This window comes from Lemur catta, chromosome 6, assembly GCF_020740605.2.
Source record: "Lemur catta isolate mLemCat1 chromosome 6, mLemCat1.pri, whole genome shotgun sequence".
Classification (NCBI taxonomy): domain Eukaryota; kingdom Metazoa; phylum Chordata; class Mammalia; order Primates; family Lemuridae; genus Lemur; species Lemur catta.
In genome coordinates, this window is record NC_059133.1 from 34,799,079 (window position 1) to 34,822,161 (window position 23,083).

The 23,083-nt window shown below is 32.6% G+C and overlaps 1 protein-coding gene across 1 annotated transcript in view; it reads right to left on the reverse strand.

The window, feature by feature from the left end:
• Window positions 1–23,083, reverse strand: part of PTPRQ (protein tyrosine phosphatase receptor type Q) — a 189,965-nt gene that overhangs the window by 113,231 nt on the left and 53,651 nt on the right. Inside the window, exons 18-25 of the mRNA XM_045553305.1 lie at window positions 15,515–15,675; window positions 14,663–14,808; window positions 10,341–10,509; window positions 8,396–8,686; window positions 7,863–8,138; window positions 7,319–7,470; window positions 3,585–3,726; window positions 703–972 (exon numbers count right to left, since the gene is read on the reverse strand). Coding sequence (XP_045409261.1) covers window positions 703–972; window positions 3,585–3,726; window positions 7,319–7,470; window positions 7,863–8,138; window positions 8,396–8,686; window positions 10,341–10,509; window positions 14,663–14,808; window positions 15,515–15,675 — 1,607 coding nt within the window. The remainder of the gene's footprint in view (window positions 1–702; window positions 973–3,584; window positions 3,727–7,318; window positions 7,471–7,862; window positions 8,139–8,395; window positions 8,687–10,340; window positions 10,510–14,662; window positions 14,809–15,514; window positions 15,676–23,083) is intronic.

Here is a 23,083-nt window from a genome sequence, read left to right on the forward strand (position 1 = left end):
GATAAAGGATCTGGATGTGCGAGACTTTAACAATTATACCAATATCCACAGTCCCCATTAAGGCACACACAACCTGGGAAGTCATGGTCTCAGGAAAGATTTACATTTTTATTTATATAGGCAGGTAGAATAAGGCAGAAAGTACAAGGATGAAGCATATTATGACGCAGCATAGAGCACTATTATGGAGAGTAAGAAATTCTTCTTGTTGACTAGAGCTTAGTGATCTGGATATTTTTACTCAAACAACATAAAAAATAAAGGCTATGATACAGGGAAGAAAATAGATGACAATGAGTCTGATACTGCAACCATTAGAGTTCAGGAAAGCATCTAGGATTTAATAAAAATGATTAAGAACAAAATACATACTGAAAAGTTTACACTTTCATTCCTTCTTTTAAATTATGATAAAGCAAAATTCAATAAATTGGGTTTTATATTTGGAGAAACACAGTAAAGCAGATTCCCCTCCCCCTCCTTTGTCCCTCTCCTTTCAATCTCCCAATATTGTGGAAAGAAATCACAGCTGGTACTCAGGTAACACAGGGGATTAAAAAAGCATGTGCTGTATTTTTTAATGTGTGTTTTATATCTTTAGATAAATGGGCTATAAAGATTACTACTTGTTTTGACAAATGTATGACACAATCCACAATTAGTTCAATGTTTCCTGGTAATTACCTGTTTCACATTAGTTACCTGTTTCAGGTAGTGTGCTGACATGGCATGTGCTTTCATCACCCTCACCAGCTGAGGTTGAAGCTCTTACTTTAAAGATATATGAGGTATTGGCAAGAAGTTTTACGAAAGTATACATATGATCTTGAGGAGAGACTTTTGTAGAATTCCTTTCAACTGTTATCATATAATGCGTAATTATTCCATTTGCCTTTTTGGGTGGATTCCATTTCACTAAAACTGACTGCCAGCTAGTTGCCATACATTGCATATTCTGTACAACATCTGGAACTTAAGAGATAAACATATGCCCAAAGTTAAAATCTATACACATGTAGCAGATAAGTGATTGAATTATGTGGTAAATAAAATCATGTTTAAGAGTAGAGACAGAATAAAAATTTAATATGTCAGCTTTTCAATGTATGCTTAAAAAGTTCTTAACAGACACTGAATCAAATGGCTGTGGACCCATTTTTTATGCTATCTCATTCATCCTTACAATATTGAACCAGTCACTAAATATTTTCCTAGGTCCAAGCAGCAAACATATCCTCAACACCCCTCAGAAGCAACTATGGAACCATTTTATGCAAAACACAGTTGTAGGTGCCTCCCTAATGTGGTATACCCAAGCTTCACAGTATTGGGAAACCCATAACCAATTTAGAGGTCCTACTTTTATACTTGGATGTCTGCTTTGGAAGAATTTAGAAGACCTCCTCCTTCAGTACCTTTTTAGAAGTCATTGGAGGAAAGGGTCCTACTTTTTTTTTTTCCTAGAATTTCTCTGAATTTACTTGAAAGTAATAGAATTTTTCAGAGGTCCACTATATCTTGTAGACCTGGTTGAAAAGCAATATCCTAGCCCACCAATGTGACTGCACATTAGAGAGATTGGTTACTTCCCACACAAATGTCCAATTATCCAGTATCCTCTAATGTTAGTATTAATAGGATAACTTTTCTTGACCCAGTAAAAAGATAATGGTAGAAGAAGATTGGCACGTAGTCAATTCATGGATTACAAACAATGAGCATTGAAAGAAAGTAATTTGCTACTATTACACAAAACAGAGTGACTCAAAATATACTCAGGTAATCTCTAACTTGCCTGTAATACTCTCTCTCCCTGGATCTCTTGCAAACCTTTCTTCTTCTTAAAATAAAGGCATCGACTAATGAAGAACACTTAAGAAACATATAAAATTAAAGAAAAAATAATTTATGGGCTGATCAAGGGCTTTGACAATTAAATATCACTATTCACTTCCTTATTTTCAAAAACATATAACAATATTTTCATAAAATAAGTTAACACAAGACAGTTGATAATTTGCTTAAGTTTAGTTTATAAACCTGGATTTTATGGACATCTATTTCCCTAACTCTGTGAACCTCCAAACAGATAATTAGCCAGGGATATTATAACCCTTAAAGATGAAAATATTCTTTATTTAAACAATCAGAGCATAAAATTTTATAGTATAACTTTGTCTTACTGATAAAAATATTTATTTGTTTACAGAGCACTTTCTACAAGATTAGCCTTAATTTTTATTACCTTCATATATAAATACCTTTAAAATGTTTTTTCTTTATAGGTTAAAAATTTTTACATACTATCACTCATTTGCAACATGTCTTTTCTACAGCCATGTCCACTCCTCACTAGAAGTCAGAAGACTGATGTTCTAGTCAAGTTCTTCACTAATTTCCTCAAGGTCCTTTTCATCTAATTTGCCTGAGTCATGGCTTCTTCATCTGTAACATGGGACTGGTGACAACAGAAATATTTATGGAGCACTTACTGTGCATCCAACACTCTACTAAGTGCTTCATATGGGCCTTTTCAAATATGTTTTACAACAGCCTTATGAGATTGCTACTGTTGTGTGCTTTTTTTCAGTTAAGGATATAGAGGCTTAGAGGAGTCATGGGCCTTTGCCAAGGTATACAACTATTAATAGTAAGTCATGGAGCTCAGATTCAACTCTAGATACTGACTTCCCGGTATGCACTTACATCTATTATAAACTCTATTTATTTAGCCTGTCTTATAGCCACACTATGAAAAAAGAAAGCTACAGATATGCAAAAATGACTAATTTAGCAATGAGCAGTCTCTAATCTCAATTTAGAAATTCACTGAAACAATAGGAAGTGCATCCAGAGGGGCTAAGAAGAAATGACTAGAACAGGATCTTGTGCCCATTCAATAAACATTGACAAAAAGAAAAAATAAATAAGGAAGAAGTGTCTTAAAATGATTGGCCCCGTTAAGAGAAGGAAAAGTACATTTCTAAGCAACTATGAAATATGTCATTAAAAAAACTATTCGGTATGCACACAAAGGCAAGCCATGGTACGTGAACGTTGGTGCCACCGTAGGTAAGCAGCTGGTGAATTAGGCCAATGACATTTCACAGTGGGACGATGGGCAAGGAGAGGGCTTATGCAATGACTCATGCTTTTCAAATGTCACAACTCATCTTCCTAAAGAAAATGACAGATATTGCTTCATATATAAATTAACCAGTTAAAAGTGACAGCTAGTTTATTTCCCATTTTTCCCTCAGATATCTCAAATAGTCCTAAGAATTAAGTAATTTTCACAGATATCTAGGAGGCTACTTTGTTCTGAAACTAGTCTTTTATTTCAACTTCCTCAGTTCAAAAAGAAAAACCACATGTAAATATATATGTAGAAGCATACATACAGTATATGATTTCAGACAAGACCTGACCTAAACTTAAAACACTGAAATTCAACTCTCCTTTGAGTGGACTTAATAGTCCATTACTTAATAATAATGATATTTTATCACATAAACTGAGAAATCTGTTAAGGGAAATGTGTTAAGTATAAATGAAACATTTTAGACTCAAAAACTGTGTCTAACCTGATTCTTGGGTTGTGAATTTTACTACGTTACTAAATTGATTGCCATTTCCAACTCTGGTAAAGGCAGATACACTGATAGAGTAGGTGCTGACTGGATTCAGTCCAAAAAGTTTGGCTTGAGTTTGAAATCCTGAAATATTCTGAAAAGCAGAAAAAAAAATCTTAGTCACAATGCATTATAAATAATTTGTTTGACATTGGAAGAAATATCTTAATACATACAAGTTATTCCTTCTCATATTTAACCTATTATTTAGTAAGCATGGATAGTTTTAATTAAAATATAACAAATATTAACATTTGTTTTGTACCACAGGGTGTGCTCAGCATATGACACAAGGATGAACAAGGTACTGTCTTTGCCCTGAAAAATCTCATAATTGCTATTTTTTAAAAAATTAGAGTATTTTGTTTTCATTTTGTTTCCCTGATTTTTACTTGGATTTATAACTTGTAATTTCCTTTAATTTTGCTAAAATTAAAATCCCCAATTTATTTTTTATTTTTTATTTTATTTTACTTTTTTTTTGAGACAGAGTCTCGCTTTGTTGCCCAGGCTAGAATGAGTGCCATGGCGTCAGCCTAGCTCACAGCAACCTCAGACTCCTGGGCTTAAGCGATCCTACTGCCTCAGCCTCCCCAGTAGCTGGGACTACAGGCATGCGCCACCATGCCCGGCTAATTTTTTCTATATATATTTTTAGTTGGCCATATAATTTCTTTCTATTTTTAGTAGAGAAGGGGTCTCGCTCTTGCTCAGGCTGGTCTCGAACTCCTGACCTCAAGCGATCCACCCGCCTCGGCCTCCCAGATGGCTAGGATTACAGGCGTGAGCCACCGCACCCGGCCAAAATCTCCAATTTAAATCCAACTTATGGGTGGTCAGAGATACGTGATTTTTCTTGAATTCATCTAAATTTTGATTTTTTTTAAACCCACCACATTCCTGTGTAAATTAATTTATTCTTCAGCTATTGTGTATAGGCATTGGGAATACAGAGTTAATAAAAAAAAAAAAAAAACAAAAAAAAAACCTCTGTTTCCATGAAGCTTAAATTGGGAGTTTTCTCAGACAACTCCTAACTTTCTAATTTGACACACTTTCTTAGGAAAATGAGAAAAGAACAAAAGAGTATCACAGTTGCCCAAGGAAGAATATGCTTTCTCATAGAAAAATTTACCATTAAGTATAAAATTTTCATTCATATATAATTATCCTAATCAAAAGAGCAGTTAAGATCAGTTAATTATCCTTATGGAAAAAGAGGAATATCTATCTCCTATGTGGTATAAGTTTAAAAATATTATATCTGACAAAATACAAACCACATTGATTATTTATTAAACATTTCAGTAGCAGAAATTTAGCAAGAATATTAACTCTTGGGGTACTTACAATTATAATCCTATTTTTAAATAATCTCTAGGAAGTCACTGACATACTTTAGGGACTTACAAAATCTCCCTATTTTTTTTTTTCATTGTTTCCTACTTAACTATTTACAAGGTTTACTGCTAGGTGACCTGGAGATTATAAAGACACATGGACATAGTATCTGCCATCAAGGAATTTTTATATTAACTAGAGGAATCTATAAATAATCACTAAATGAGGAGAAATTAAACACAAAACAAGTGAATTTTGATTTTGGTTACGAAGGGATAGTCCCCAGAGAAATGACTGAATGCAAGAGATCCTGATAAGCACAAGAGTAGCTCATTGGCTCGTGAACAGATTTGCACCAGAGTATGGTGTAAAAGAGGGACATGAGTCATGAATACTTAATTTGTACTAAATAAATAATTTCTTTCAGCACATTTGAGTTACCTATGGATCTCACTGTCTTGTGGGCCACAGTGGATTGATGGGAACGGCAGTAACGTCAGGAGTGGTTCTGGAATTATTCTGCCTCACAAACCCACATATAATTTGAAAGATGAAAAAGAATACAAAAACAGAGAAAATAATAGAAACTGATACTGTCGGGACATAGTGTTAGATGAAAGAGTAAGGGAAATAGAATACACTAGGAGAGAAAGCTAAACAGAGGGAGGAAGGTAGATACTGTAAATCATATGTTAAGACAGGAAAAAAGGTGGCATAAGAGTATATTTAAAGGAATTTGAAAGAAAATGAGATTATGAAAACTGATGAAAGAGAAAACAGATGTAGAAAGGAGTCACAAAAAATAGATTTTTAAAAAATAAAGCTATAGCCCCCAAAATGATATACTTAATATTTTATGGTATAGATTGCATTTTTGCTACTACTGAGATACTAATGGTACATTTCTCTTGAGAAAACTGTTTACAAATCTTAGAATATAGCTTACTCTTATATTCACATAATGGTATACTGTTATTTCATGCTTAGTGCTATTCGGTGCTGAATAGTTTTTTTCTTTTTTAAACTATGTACAATAACAGCAAAAACAGCTAACACACTTCTCATATGCACAGTAAGTCTCAAAGGCAAGATGTGAACCAGGTAATCTGATGTCAGAGCCCTTGTTTTACCAGTATGATAAGGGTGTTAGAGATTGCCGTTTTGAGGAGTTACAACTATATATAGACATCCACACTTGAATACACATACACAATTATCCTAAGAATGTGACTACTTTAATAAAAGGATTCTTTTTTCCTTTTGATGTCTATTTCCCAATGACTCATACAGACAAAACTAATAAAAAATGGAAAAATGTTAGGATTGAACCAGGGATAGATATTAGAGGGTTAGAAGCTTTGTGTCATTGATATAATTTCACACTTCTGGGAAAGAGATTCCACATTTATGGAGTAATATAATTCAAATTCTAGTCAGCCTATCAGATTTTAAAGTAATATCTTGGTTTCCAGAAAGACAGTCATTGCTCCTAATGACATAACGTTAATCACTGCTTTTGATTTCTCCTATTCAATTTGTAAGCCACATTTGCTATAAAAATGATATGCTGTAGTCATAAATTATAATATATAGAACATTGGGGTAAAATGTTTACTGCAGATTTTTTGCACTCTTCTTGCTGTAACTAAATAAGAATATTCCAGGACTTCATTTGCTTTTGGAAAAAAAATAAGAAAATTTTCACAAATACTAGTTAATTATAACATATTTTGGCAATTAAAGGCCGGAAATCATAGATGTACATTTGAGACTCTTTGTTACATCAGTTCTTTGGGTATTTTTCACTGATTCTGGATTCTAAAAACAAAGGAAGGAAAGGGTGTTTAGTATTGCAAGCAAATTAGTATTGAAAGTAAAAGAATAAGGATCTATCTTAAAAGACCAATTAGTATAGGATCACATGCTATCAGGAACAATTACCAGAAGTCCAGTATAAATACTTTTCTGAAAAGGTTAAAAAGATCTGCTTAGTACTTCCATTAGCAATAGATAGAAAAATATATTACATTTTACAACAGGTTTTAAATAAGCCAGAAAAATACTGTATACTTTTCAGCATTAACAAAATGATGCAATTTTTTCTTAAATTGTAGTTATCTAGAAGTTACGAATTTCAGTAAATTATTCTATGAAGTATTCAGCTTACCTATCTGGCCATTGTTTGCTCGTGTTCTCTATAAGCATCCTTAAATTGTAGGAAATAAAACAATTTTTAAAAGATTGTCCTTGTTTAATTTAAAGCAGTCCATTTTCTCCCTACGTGTCAAAAGATTTTAATCTGATTTCTGAGTTTTTGAAATAAACATACTGTCATATCAACCTACCTTATAAAATATAGTATCAGTTTCATGTTCATGAATTTTAAAACTATACACTTTAACAATACCGCCTGGAAGAGGACTTGGGCTCCATTTCAACCATACAAAGTCTGAAGTGTAGTTGATTAAAGTCAAATTTTGAGGAGGTGCTAAAGGCACTGCAGGAAAACACATTATAAAACTTACATTCATAAAACTTTCAGCATAAAAATAGCACCGTGATTCTAGTTTCTTGAAGTCACTCATTAAGAAAGATTTATAAAATCATATTTTAATTTCAGAAACAAATATAATAAGTAATTATGTTTTTGTACTTGGAACAGAGTAATTCTAAAGAATCTTTAAACAGGACATGTAATTCTGAAACTCGAAATATCAATTCTGAAGTTCTTTTAAACAAAAAGAAAAGGTTCAGAAAAGTAGATGAATAATCATTTGCTGTTACAAACAGATAAGCAAACATCTTTTCATTTTCCATGCTGTTCCTTAAAAAGAGAGAGCAAGTGCTGCAACAGTGAAATTATTTGAAGAAATGTGGATTTCCGCTTACCTGACTCATCTGTGTAAAAGAAAAGAATACTGGAAGGACCGAGTCCTTTTATAGTTCTTGCAGCAGCAAAAAAACTATATAATGTAAATGGTGAAAGCTCTTCCAATATTATATAGTTATCAGAGGTAATGAAAGAATAATTTTCATTTGGTCCTTGTAAAGTTAAATCATAACTTATTATCGCACCATTTGGCTTTACTGGGGGATCCCATGATAAGAGAACTGAGGTAGAGGAAAGGTTTTTAAAAGTGTTGATTATTGGCGAAGTTTCTGGGACTATAAAAGAAAAAAAGAATATTAAATGAAACAAAAGCGAATTAGCATTAAAAAGAAGAGGCTTCAATCATAGTGGGAATTAATTTTATCAGTAGATTATTCTAATTTTAAGTGAGTTTATTGTGTTTATTGAAAGAATAATTACTTTAGAACACACAGAATCTATGTAATTATGAAAGTAATGTTTCCAGTGAGAAAGTAATATAAAAGAAAAGAACAACAATCTGCTTAATAGGCAATAAAAGGGTCTAGCCTACCATCTTCTTCAGTTTTGATGCGTAGTTGGGCAGTGTAGGTATCAGAGAATCCCTTTTCTGTTGATGGAGTGATTTTTAATATATAATCAGTGTATTTTTCCAGATTATCAAAATATATGCTTCTCTCATATGTAACTAGAGGTGGTCTCACGTAGCGAGGAGTCTGCTGTAAGCTCAGTGAAACATAGTAGAAGACCACACCGTTTGGCTGAGCAGGTGGGACCCAGCTTACATTTATTGCAGTTGATGAAATAGACTCGTAAGTCAGGTTTCCAACAAGCCCTTCAGGTACTATGATAGGTAATGGGCAAAATAAAAAATTATCAGTTACCCTAAATAAAATTTAAATTCACAAGTTGAGTATAATTATTGAAATGACATCTATTACATCATCAGCTCTTAATATCATTTAAATGCAGATGTGGTAAACACCTATTATAAAATATCTTCTAAATAATGATTTTTAAAATATATCAGAATAAACCCTGTCATCTTTAATATATGTGAGAATTATTTTAAATAATATTCTCTAGGCTTTTCTTTCCCACTACATAGAGATTGTGTGTGTGTGTGTGTGTATGTATGTACGAATGTGTGTATGTATACTCAGATATTAAAATATTTTGATAATTTACATTATATAAACACTCATTTTAGTTCTAGTTTCTTTCTTCTAAAGATTATCTTTATTATACATATGAGGAAACTGAGGCTCAGAACCATTAAGTGACTTCCCCACGGTCATGCTGGTAGTCAGAAGAAGACAATAGGAACAGCATTTCCAATATCTACCTCAAAATCTCTCTAGTCACCAGACTACCAACCCAAATTTTTATAAGTAGAGAAATCACTTATAAAAGTTCTAATTCTAAGATATTAGTTGTATTGTAACACTAGACTCTATTAATGTAAATTTGACATCCACCTGGAGCAGTGCACAGTAAGCACTTACTATGCATGGTGCTATAATTAAATATATCTGATAACAATGTTATAGGTTGGCAAAAATCTTGGGAGAGATCTGCATTTTAGGAATGCCCAAAATGATACTGACCATAGATTGCACTAAAACATTTTTTGTTAAAGACTCTCCAAATACATATTTCCACATATTTATCATATCATATTCTTTTGATCAACTTGTCAATGATTCAAAAGATTGTTCCAACAATAAGGAAAACATTCGTTCTCATGCGTAGAGTGTCTGTCAGTTTATGATCTTCAGATAATAAACATGAAATTTTACTCTCAGCAGAAGTTTAGGTCACTACCATTTCTCAATAAGAGACTAATCTTTTTCAAAATAAACAAACAGACAATAGAAACAACTTCAAGAGAAATGGGCAATGATCCACTTATTGTATTCTGAAAGCTGAAACCTAAAAATCATCAAGAGCTTCAGTCATTAGTTTTCTGAATACTCAGCACAAACAGGATGCTTCAGAAGCTGTGTACAAGAAAATTCTGGAGTTAAAAAAAGATAATTTGAATATATTAGTCACAAACACAGTAAGAATAAAAGTGCTGCATAGAGTCCTATGTGGATTCAAAGTCTGAAAAGGAAACAAGTTGCTAGAAAATTTTTAAAAGTTCTTAAAGCAAATAGATAAGTATATTAACTATTAAAAAATTCATCCGTATATACAGAAGTATTTTTCATGCCCATAACTAGCTGGCTGGCTGTGATATCTTTGAAAGCAATAAAAGCAACAGAATTTTTATGAACAGATAGTAGCAGTTTTCGTGAAGAGAAGAGGCTGCTATTATTGCAAGTTTTATAACTATATTAAATGCATTTTCAAACTCCTGTAATGAATAGTTAAGTGTGTCTAAATAAAATGTATATTTTACTAAGAATACATACAAATAGAAAAAGTTTCTTAAATAATTATAAAATTTTAAATTAATCCTACTAAAGATTAGTAAATGCTTTTTGTTTACATACTGTCTTGATCTGTGTATACTTGAACTATGTCACTGCTTTTATTCCCATTTCCAACTGAAGTACTTGCTGTTAACCAAAATGTATAGTAGCTGAATATTGCCAGTTTATCTATTATTGCAGATATGGTCATATTGTCAAAGTCATTGGTTACTTCATGGAGTGTAAAATTCTGCAAAATAAACATATTGTTTTAACTGTTCAGAATGTATTTTTTTAGTATGCATGAACATTTTTAATAAAAATATTATCCATGAATTGATTGTCTCATTATTTTAATATGTTCACTTTTTAGGAAAATCAACATAGAACATAATTATTTTATTGCAATAATTAAACTGGAAATATGTTGGTACTAAAAGAGGAATAGATGGTAGTGGTTTTTATTACAAAGCCAATACACAAAACAGCAAAGAGTAAAACTCCAAGAGTAAAAACTCCAAGCTAACAATTAAGGTCAAGTGGCCAACTGAAATGCTACAACTGTGCTAACTAGTGTCAATTTTCCTAATGAAGTATGCAAGCAGTTTTCAAAGCATTGGCTAATTTTAAACAAGTTTGGGAGTATTAGAAAAATTTTCTTTCTTCCCATTAATGATGAAGGAATTATGAAAATGTTTACCTCTTTCAATGAACTTAAATAGTTGCTATTATTTACCCTTTTGTGGGTCCTCTTTTTTCTACAATTATGGGGAGCAAGGGGAAGGCTGTTATATGCACTCTCTGATGGTGAGAGTAAGAGAAAGTTTTAAATCCTCTTGCCTGTTTCCTAATTATATTTATCCCAAGACATTTTCTGAATTATGAGGGAATTTATGCAATCATAATTCCTTTTCTTTCTCATCAAATTTTAAAAATAAAACACAAATCAAACAAAATGAATACTAAAATAAAAGAAAAATAGATTTTAAAAAAGTGCAGGCAATTAGTATGTATAATTTTATAAAAATATCAATCTACACAGAATAATCTGACTTATTCCAAACCAAATAAATGAAGCCTTTTGAGTTGTATAGCCCTGCATTCAAATTCTGACAGTGTGATCCTGGATAAATCATCTAATCTCAAAGCTTCTCTTTCCTCAACTGTAAAATGGAAATAATGATCTCCACTTCACAAGCAACTTTTGAGGATTAGATAACATGAAGAACATAAAGCAATTAATACCATGTCCAGCACACAATAAAAAACAATAAATGGTAATTTGTTTCATTTAAATGAATAAGACAGGATAAGCAATTTGTTTAAATTTATATTTAGCATGCTTCTGAAGTTTATCAACAAATTAAATTCAGGAAATTTTTGTGGTTCTTTTGCTAGTATTTGGGAAAAACAAAGAGTGAGCACAATAAAAGATTTACTTCAATTTTGTGGTGACTTACTGAGAACAGACAAGTTAAAGCAATATAACAATCTCACAGAAAATATGATCCATCAACTTTAATACCTTCCAATCTACTTCACATGTGGAACAACTGGCTTATATAAAGCACTACTTACAAGTATTAGTGTAGCTTTTCGATGTAAATTTTGATTTTTGTTATACAATTTATTGTGATTACCTATGACCTTGATGACTAATAAGTAACACATTATTTGAATCACACCAGAAATTCCTGCTGGGTGTTTGAATTAGCATGTATAGACATGTAACAAATTTACAAAATTAGATCAGTTATCCAGATGATTATTTTATCCCTCTATTTGTCTTTGCACAAAATATCTTTTGGCCAAAATTAGCCAATTAAGGCTTACTCCTCAGTTTATATAAATACAGTCAGAAGGTATTTAATAAAAGGTTTTCAAATCTGACTAATGAACCAGTATTCATTTAGTACTGTTTTTATATAAGACATTATGCCAGGCACACTGAGGAGATATGACATGAGTGGGTAGAAATAAAATTGTAGAAAAGTTAATATGCTGTACAAAATGCAATATGCAACAACTGAAGGAAGAACAATGTGGATTTTCAAGTAGTAGCAAAAAAATTAAATGTCCCAAGATAAGAAGAAAGAAAGATCACTTTACTACATACTAAAGTGCTCCAAAATTATAACTATATACTGAAAACAATGTTGGTCTATTGCAATAATTTCTTGCAAATAAAATATTTATTGAGCATTAAATCTATGTATGATACAGTTCCATGGGACTACAGGGGAGAGAGAGACATACGTCACACAACCCTATTTTTCAAAGTGTTTGCAATGGCATAAGGAAACTAAGACAAGCAGCAGATATCTGGAAAAGAGACAATATGATATACCATGAATGAGCTATTCTACAAAGTTCTGAAGGAAGAGGAAGGAAGAGAAGGAATAATAAAAATACTACACACCTATTCTGCTATATAATTTTCATTTTGAGGATTTTTTTCTATTCTACCAATCCAAAATAGAAAATTAAGTAGTGAAGACACTGATGCTATTTTTAACATTAACTATAGGAATAAATTAAAGGATGGATGAACTTCAAGCAATATGAGACTATACTTTTGAAATGTTTTAACATCATTAGCCCGTGCCCTCTTGCAGCTGTCACACTTAAAAGCATTCTTAAGATTATTTAATAAAAGATAACATGTTCTAAGACAGATGAATTGCAAACGGAATCATATTACACACCAAAGTTTGAATAAGTAGGCTTAGAAGATCATGTTGAAATCATACTTAGATGCTTATATTTTATTATTTGAATGTGGACGAGAACCAAAATATAATCATGTAAAAGCCATACCTAAATTGTACAGAGGTAAAACTATTGCTAAGATTTTGAACTACTGAAATAATTTTGCAATGTTTCCGTTAAATGTATTAAAGAAGAAAAATCTCCAATTTGAACGTCTTCTATTAATATAATAACATATTGTTAAGTTTATAAACAACATTTTGGTAAAAAATAAATTGCCTCACTAGTTCCCATTTCTCTTCCCTGAACAAAACAGGACAAAAAGAAACGGCAAAAAACTGTTTGATGTACAGAGTAAAAGAAAACTAAATCCTTCTTTTACCTTCTGCTCTTAAGGCATTTGTTAAAAAAATCTTTATTGATAATTACATTTATATTTCTATATCTACATGCCTTTTTTAAAGTTGTTCTCTTTTTGGCATGAAGTTTTAAACTGTTGCACTTATACAACATTTAGAGGGCAGAATGTAAACACTAAATTGACCTCTGGACTTTGTTTTACTCTCTGCTGGGTTAGTCCCGAGACAGCTTGCAAAGTTCTGCTCTTACCCTATTCATTAGCCTACATTGCACTAGAGCTGTACTAAAGACTTATTCAGAAGCTGTCACTCACAAGAACTAACTCCAGTGACTGACTAAACTTGGGTTCAGTCACAAATTGGATTAGGTAACTTAAAATTTCTAAGACTTATCTCTATTTACCTTTTACTAAAAAGGATACAAAGAAATAAGAATTGCCTAAGTCACAATCCACATGCAGTCAATAATTTCTACCAGGAAGGTATGTATTCTGTAAATTGCAGTATTTCTTATAAATTACTGGTTTTCAAATTATGTTCCAACTCTCCCCATATTTGATTCAATCACAATCACTCCAATTTTATCCTTTTCATATATTAGAGTTCTGTAACACATTTAATTTGGAGAAATATAATTCTGCTGAAAAATTGTAGATATTTCTCTAAATTAAAAGCATTTTAGCTATTTTCATAGCCATCATCACTCACATCCCAGAAAATGCCCATCTGCAAACTGTGCAAGCCTTGAACCTTATATACCACAAATTGAACAACCACCTTCATAGTGGTCTTCATTATATCTGATACTAATAATAAAAGCTATTATCATTATTATAACAATAACCTTTCCTGCTAACGAAAACATTTTTAAAATTGAAGAAAAACACATAAACTCATCAAAACACTAAAACTATTTATAATGTATTCAAACAAAATGAGCCTTTTTTAAGCTAATAAATAACCATGAGGAATGATCAACACTTTAGAGAACACTTCTTGGAGGAAGTAGAATTGAGGACCACCTTTATATACGGAATTTAAAGTAGATGGCAGCTTCATTGTTATTAATACAAATGAAGCTGAAATAGAAATATATGTGTGTAGGGAGGGTAGGTGGGGAGAGAGAGAAAGAGAAAGAGAGACAGAGAAAGAGAAAGATTAAAATATATCTGACATTTCTACATCACATATTTCTATGTCAATATGAGTTTTATAAAATATATCTGTGCATAATTATCAATGTAAGGTAAATGATTTCTTCTACCATGGCAACTCTGTATTAACAACAAAACTAAAGGATGTAAATAAAGAACTGAAAGAAAACTCAGCTCTTACCTGCATAAAAGTACCTGAAGTATTTCTGTAATAAACAGAATAATATTGTATAATCCCATTAGGTTTTGAAGGAGGTGTCCAAAAAAGAATTATTGATGAAGAACTGAGGTTTACATAATGAACATCTTTGGGAGGATCACTTGGTGCTATAAAACGAACAAAACAATTGAACAAAAAAACTGTACTTGTGGTTTCAGGGATGTTTGAAATGTCCTGAATTTTACCTACATTTATAAGTGAAAGTTATGATAATTGTTTTAAACTAGAAATTACATCAATTTAGATGTCAAAAATAAAATCCATGAGACTCATTGGGTCTTTACCACTTTGCCATAGTAATATTTAAGCAGAGGACAGATGGATTTCTTACTCACAACATACTATTCCAGCTCTAAAACAAACCCATTGCCCTGGATTTGAAAACAACATTATAAAAAATTTCTAATATAGAATATGTAACATGAAATTCTAATTTAACTTTGAATTTTAATATTAAATAATAAGGCTCATAGGCAGAGAACTGATTTCATGCATTTTATGTTGTTTCAATTCACAAAGGCATTAAATGCTTACTATGTGTCAGGTAAGTTCTGTGTTGAGTGTATTTGCAAATATAAACTTATTTAATCCTCATAAAGACCCTGTGAAGTAGATACAATATTATGTCCACATACCAATGGGAAATTGAGGCACAGCAAGATTAATTTTCCCAACATCACAAAGCTAGAAAGTGATCAAAATGAGATTTTGCATCAAACTTATTATGGATATTAGGCTTAATATACATTTTGATATTAATATATTTTATAAGCAGAATATTCTTTTAAAATGCTTACATCCTTAATAACTCACCCCCCTCCGGTGTTTGAAAATTAATGATACTGCTTCTTGTCTTCCCATCACCAAATCTGGTGCTAGCTGTTACGTAGCCATTATATTCAACATTATAATCCAAATCTGATAACTCCAATGATGTTTCAGTTACATTAATAGTTTTTAATGATGATTTATCCCTGAGAGAACAAAAGAATATTATCTGTATAATTAACTTTTAAACTAAAAGTTAACACATACTTTTTCAGCACACTTACATTAAAATAAACATTAATGTACAGAAATATATTAATCTATATTTATAGGATAAAGATGTAACTTATCCTGAAATATTGTTAATAGTAAATTTCAGAACACTTTACTAAATTAACTTATTTTGCTTTCAACTATATTCAGTAACTCAATCAAGTGTTAATCGGAAGTTCATAATTAGAGTTTGCTTAGACCAATTTTAATAGATTTCCAGGAAAACTGTGTACTAAAGTAATTACAGTATTCCCTTTCTTACCAGTGTTTTAGACATTCAAATATTTTTTCTTTTTAACTGTTGGCAAAAATCTTATTTACATTATTAATTTATAAAACAAACTCATCTTTCATATATCAAAAGTAACATTTACTCCAGACAAATAGAAAATAAATAAATAAATAATATCTAAATAGTAGTATCTAAAATAAGGGGACTGTGGGCTACCCTGTACTTATTTAATAGAAATGAGATTGAAAATAACGTGTGTATATCATACAGGAAAAAAGAAAACAGAGCTCACATCTCTCACTCAATCAAAGTCTTAAAATTATTTACAATGTCACTCTAGAAAAGACAACAAGTCAAGTAAACATTGACTGTAAACTCTCCACATAAGCACCAAACTCCCAGGAGGGGAAAAAAAAAGGCTAAAGAACAAAATGTTGCTAAGCAATATAGCACTACTATATAAAATACAGGACTATTTTATTTTGGTCATGTTAGTTCAGTTTCCACAGTTTTGAATTTGGGATAGACTAGTATCTAAAACCAAATAATGAATATGTGGTGCTGAAAAATATGCATGTTTTAAAAAAAATTCAGATTTTTAAGAACAATAAAATTAATTATTAAAGAATTTAGATATGGGAATATGATTAATATCACAGAAAAAGTATACATCTTATGTAATCTCATATTTTTCTTCTTTAGACACACAAGGCACCCAAGAAGTAAATGGATATCCCCTCTGAATGTGAAATGCTCTTTCTTTGCCACTGAAATATTTGAAGCTTTGAATCACTAAAAGGAATAATAGACTTTAAGTGAATTAAGGGTATCCATAATGAGACACATTTCAGCCATGGTTGTACTATTATAGAAGCACCAATTCACTCCAAACGTAAGTACTGCTATCTGAAAAGTAGAAAGCTTACCACAGTGAGAAAAATATGGATTCAGAGTATGGGACTGGAGACAGGTGGGATTAGCCAGGCTGTTGAGCAATTTGAAACAGTTTCATTACACATCCTCTTTCAGAAGCAGTCAGGAGAGCTTTCTTTGACTTCATTGAAACCACAGGAGAGGGGCTTTTAAAACTCTTAATGCTGTGGCTATTAGTCTCAGAAAAGATGCCTGTCATAGAAACTTTACCCAATACCATATTCCTGGTCACAGGTCATCAGAACAAGAACACTACAGAACAGCCAATCCGACACAGCTCTCTAAAGTTATGAAAATAGCTAACCATATTGCATTGTATCTGTTTTTAAATATACTTTTTTTTTTTAAATTTCAGCTCATCATGGGGGTACAAAAGCTCAGGTTATATACATTGTCCATGTCCCGCCCATCCCCCTGAGTCAGAGCCTCAAGCGTGTCCATTCTCCAGACAGTGCGCCTGGCACTCACCATGTAGTCATACCTCCATCCCCTCCCCCCACTCCCCACCTTCCCGAGTCAGCACCTTCAAGCATGACCATTCCCCAGACGGTGCGCAATGTACTCATCATGTAGGCATACACCCATCCCCTCCCCCCTCCCCCCATCTCAGTCTGATATCCAATTGGTATCCTTCCCCGATGTGCATTTAGGTGATGATCAGGGAAACCAATTTTCTGGTGAGTACACGTGATGCTTGTTTTTCCATTCTTTGGATACTTCACTTAATATAATGGGTTCCAGCTCTCTCCAGGAGAACCAAACAGAAGTCGTATCACCATTATTTCTTATAGCTGAGTAATACTCCATGGTATATATATACCACAGTTTACTAATCCATTCGTGGATTGATGGGCATTTGGGTTGTTTCCACATCTTTGCAATTGTGAATAGTGCTGCTATAAACATTCGGGTACAGGTGTCTTTGTTATAGAATGACTTTTGTTCTTCTGGGTAGATGCCCAATAATGGGATTGCTGGATCGAATGGTAGGTCTACTTGAATCTGTTTAAGGTATCTCCATAATGCTTTCCACAGGGGTTGCACTAGTTTGCAGTCCCACCAGCAGTGTATGAGTGTTCCTGTCTCTCCGCATCCACGCATATTTTTCAATGCGATCTGCCACCTTTGTATCACTACCTTCTTGCCCTCATATTTATAGCAAAATCTTACAGATAAGTATCTGCCTACTCTAAGAAAATTCCAGATTATATTCCATAGATAATACAAAATCAAGGCAATTACTTGGAAAATGCAGATCAAAAATAAATTCTTGTCAAGTGTTTAGATAATTCAGTAAGAATAAGATAGTCTTTATAAATTATCTTAATAAGAAAGTTAATAATACACTTCAATTAGCATATACAGATATGGTTTCTACATCTGGTAGATACACTGGTTTACTTCCAGAGACAAAAAAGTGCTAACAAAAACTTTCAGATACTAAAGTTTTGTCTGTTGGGGTTGGTTTGTTTTTCCTTTGGAATTTAGGATTGTAGCTAATGTTTTCATGAATAAAGTAGAAAAATGTCTGAGCATAAACTTCAATTGAAACAATTCAAAATGTATCTTATGTATGTAAGAGATGATTTGCTATAAAACTGAGAATCGAGAGGAAGGGAAAGGAGAGAGAAGTAAACTGTCACTGAGGATCTACCTTCATCTTTCTTGCTCTTAGTAGCTGTTGTCACATTGGAGAGAACACACATAAATCTCTAGTTGTAACTCTGGGTTTTAGCTGATTTAGTTTTTAAATTTCTGTTGTATTCTTATTAGCTTAAAAATATTATAATAGAATTATTATGTATCCCATTACCATGCTTTATTTTCATTTATAAAAGCATATGTCTAGGCCGAGCGTGGTGGCTCACGCCTGTAATCCTAGCACTCTGGGAGGCTGAGGCGGGTGGATCGCTTGAGGTCAGGAGTTCGAGATCAGCAAGAGCGAGACCCCGTCTCTACTAAAAATAGAAAGAAATTAGCTGGCCAACTAAAATATATATATATAGAAAAAAAATTAGCCGGGCATGGTGGTGCATGCCTGTAGTCCCAGTTACTCGGGAGGCTGAGGCAGGAGGATCGCTTAAGCCCAGGAGTTTGAGGTTGCTGTGAGCTAGGCTGACACCACAGCACTCACTCTAGCCTGGGCAACAGAGCGAGACTCTGTCTCAAAAAAACAAAACAAAACAAAACAAAACAAAACCATATGTCTTACTCATATTTATGCCTAACATAGTACCTGACACAAAGTAGATGCTAAGTAAATTTTCTTGGATTTTGTTGAATACTGATTTCATATAGACCATCTCTAAATTCAAAGGGGATGGGGAAGGTATCTATCTTTGTTTGGAGCACTATCTAAAGAACTCTGTCTCCCTAACTCAGACATAATATTCTCCATTTAAAAAACTAAAGTAGGCCGGGCGCGGTGGCTCACGCCTGTAATCCTAGCACTCTGGGAGGCCGAGGCGGGCGGATTGTTTGAGCTCAGGAGTTCGAGACCAGCCTGAGCAAGAGCGAGACCCCATCTTTACTAAAAATAGAAAAGAAATTATACGGACAGCTGAAAACATATATATATAGAAAAAATTAGCCGGGCATGGTGGTACATGCCTGTAGTCCCAGCTACTCGGGAGGCTGAGGCAGGAGGATTGCTTGAGCCCAGGAGTTTGAGGTTGCTGTGAGCTAGGCTGAGGCCACGGCACTCACTCTAGCCTGGGCAACAGAGTGAGAATCTGTCTCAAAAAAAAAAAAAAAAAACTAAAGTAAAAGATAGAAAAGAAAATTCATGAATAAATTATTCAAAAAATGGACCACAAATGACTAATAAACATATAAGAAGACTGAATAACTATGGTACATCCAAATTATTTAGCTACAAAAATAAATAAATCATTGTTATTAACATGATAAGAGAAAAAAATCAAGATACAGGAGAACCTATGCTTATATGTTCTTATGTGTTTTTATTCAACAAAATCCAAGAAAATTTACTTAGTATCTACTTTGTGTCAGGTACTATGTTAGGCATAAATACGAGTAGGACACAACCCTTAAAATAGAGAGATAAAGCAGTAATTAATCATAAAACATTTTATTAAATAACAATGTAATTTCCTTAAGGACAATGACAATAACCTTTTTTCCACAGTAGCTAAAAGCAAAGAAAAACAAGAAAACGATGAACAAAGAAATTAGTTGTGACCAAAGTATAGAAAAGGAGATAAAGGCATAGTCCCCCAAGATGCAGGACATTTTGTTCACTAGAAAGTTAAAACTTTCTAGAATAGGGACTCGACTAAGGTGGGGTGAGCAAGAGAGGAGTCCTACCTGACACAGCCAGCCTAACTCTTACATACATATCAAAAGTCATAAACTGTGTGGAAACGGAAGGAATAGAAATGTTACACAATAATTATTATCTAAAATATATAACTTTTCAACATCAGCCAAACCTGATGAATCAGTGAATATTTTCAAATTGAGAAAAAACTTGAGGGAAGTCCTTGGTGAAATAATTTTACTGATTTAATCCCAAACCTATTAGAACATTTTTAAAGGTTATATTTTTTTTTAATTTGGGAAATCAAAAGAATTCAAATTACATTGGAATTATTCTGAAAAATAAAAGATGCAGTTTTTGTGTCTTCACTCATGCCTCATACCAAGAAAAAGTCTTGGGTTGGCATGAATATAGTCGTTAAGATGAAGTTATTTCCTAATTAATTGATATTTTTTTCAAAACACAGACCACATTTTGATATCTAGGATATAAAGGAAATTCTAGAGCCTAAGAGCAGTTTCTTTGCTTTGCCAATTTCTTTTTATTTTTATTACTTGTATAAATTTATGGGGTACAAGTATAATTTTCTTACATGTATAGACTGCATATTCATGAAGTCAGGGATTTTAGGGTATCCATTACTTGAACAACGTACATGTATGTACCCATTAAGTAATTTCTCATCATCTACCCCCTCTCTACACCCTCACCATTCTGAGTCTCCATTGTCTATTACTCCACACTTTATTTCCATGTGTACACATTATTGAGCTCCCACTTATATAAATGTGATATTTGTTGTTCTTGTCTGACTTGTTTCACTTAAAATTATGGCCTCCAGATGGCTGAATAATATTCCATTGTATATGTATGCTACATTTTTTTTTGTCCAATCATCTGTTGATGGATACTTAGGTTGATTCCATATCTTTGCAGTTGCCAACATAGCTATGATAAACATATAGTGCAGGTATGTTTTGATATAATGATTTTCTTTTGGATAGATACCCAGTAATGGCATTGTTAGATCGAATAGTAGTTCTATTTTTAGTTCTTTGATCACTCTCCACACTGTTTTCCATAAAGGTTATACTAATTTGTATTCACAACAAAAGGATATGGGCTCCCTTTTCTCTGCATCCTCGTCAACATCTGTTGTTTTTTGACTTTTTAACAATAGCCATTCTGGCTGGGGTAAGATGATATCTCATTGTGGTTTTAATGTGCATTTTTAATTTCTTTGTTTATCTCTTATAGCATCAAGTATATGCTAAGCAACAATTGCCTATGAAGGAATCTTGAATACCAAAACCACATGGGAAGACTTAAATTTCTCCATATCCCTAAATATGAGTATGCATGGTTTTCTAGATAAGGTTTGAGACCTTCATCATTTGATGTTTTGTTTCATGTGGGTAATCTACCCTGATGATACATCCATCCCTGTTTGTTTCTAAACATTTAGTTTTAAAACTTTAATCTGCTATCATCTAAGCATTCTAGATTAATCCTTTCACTCACTAAATACCATTCCCTAAAATAGAGAATGTCAACATTTATTTGACTCTTTATCAAATGAGTTTCTTCCTTAGATGAACCAGTGATGTTCACTAATTTTTCCACTGTATAAGGAAACTGCTCTTCCATGTTGTACCGTACTCTAGAATAATTATCTACACAGCTATCAATAGGTTAGTAATTGTGTATTAAACAACCCCAGACTAGAAAGGCATAAATACTTGCACATTCATAAAGCTTTTCTAGAATCTCATAGACAGTCTGAATCACAGTAGGGTATTCATTTGTTGTCATAGTTCTTATTGTCATCATTTGATTGGCTGATTAATTCCGTTTGATTTGGTTTGGCTTTATTTTGTTTGTTTGTCATTAGCTGGAAAGATACTTTTATAAGATTAGAGGAAAAAGACACTTAAAGAGAAGGAGGTTGAAGTTGCAGAAGCATACATTTATAAACCATAGTTTTGGAGCAGTCACAAGGAATTAGAATCAAGAAAACAGTTGGCGGGATTGCACTTGCGCTGGGAGAGAGACATTTCATCTCCTGAGAATGGTTGCAATGGTTAAAGATATAAATCAGTTGATAGTTTCTGGAAGCAGGAAGTTATTATAAGACAAATTTTTGAGATTGTCATCTCAATTTTTAGTGTAGATTGGGAGCTGAGTTTATCTGCTATGAATGAGCTGAGTGAGATTTAGTAGAGGACTTGAGGTGAGAGAAGATGGTTTGGGATAATTTCTGAGGACAACAGGAGAGGAAGCTTACCAAAATAAGTAAAGCGACTGCCTCATGGTGCTCCAAGCTCAGTGAGGTTAGAAAAAGCAAGACTTTTAAATGTATTCTTTCTTTATTACTCCAGCAAATATTTTTTTGAGAGCCTACAGTATATCAACTAGTGTACGTGGTGAGGGGGATGTAAGATGAAAAAGACATAGCCCTCTGGCTTTAAGGAGTTTACAGCCATATAGTTAAAGGCTATGATCCCATTAGGGCTCAAAAATCTGAGCAAAATACTTCAGAAAATGGGTTATTGGATTAATACAGAGTTACTAATTACTCACTTCTCTCCTTTAAAGCTTATAGGATACCCAGATTTTCTGTTTTCTATTACAAAGTTTATAAGCTAATTCTAACTAGGAATTTGTGATTTCAAAAACATTTTAAAATTTATTGTCATTAAGTTGTTTAAAATATCCTATTATCTTTTCATTTTTAAGTATCTATAGTTATGTCTTCTTTTTCAGTCCTGACATTAAGCTCTGTTTTTTCCTCTTTTTTTCTAAATCAATCTCCCCCAATTCCTTTCTAACTTCACTTTTAAAATTATTTGTTAGTTTTACTATTCTCTTTTGTAAATTTTTAATTCAGTTTTTGTAA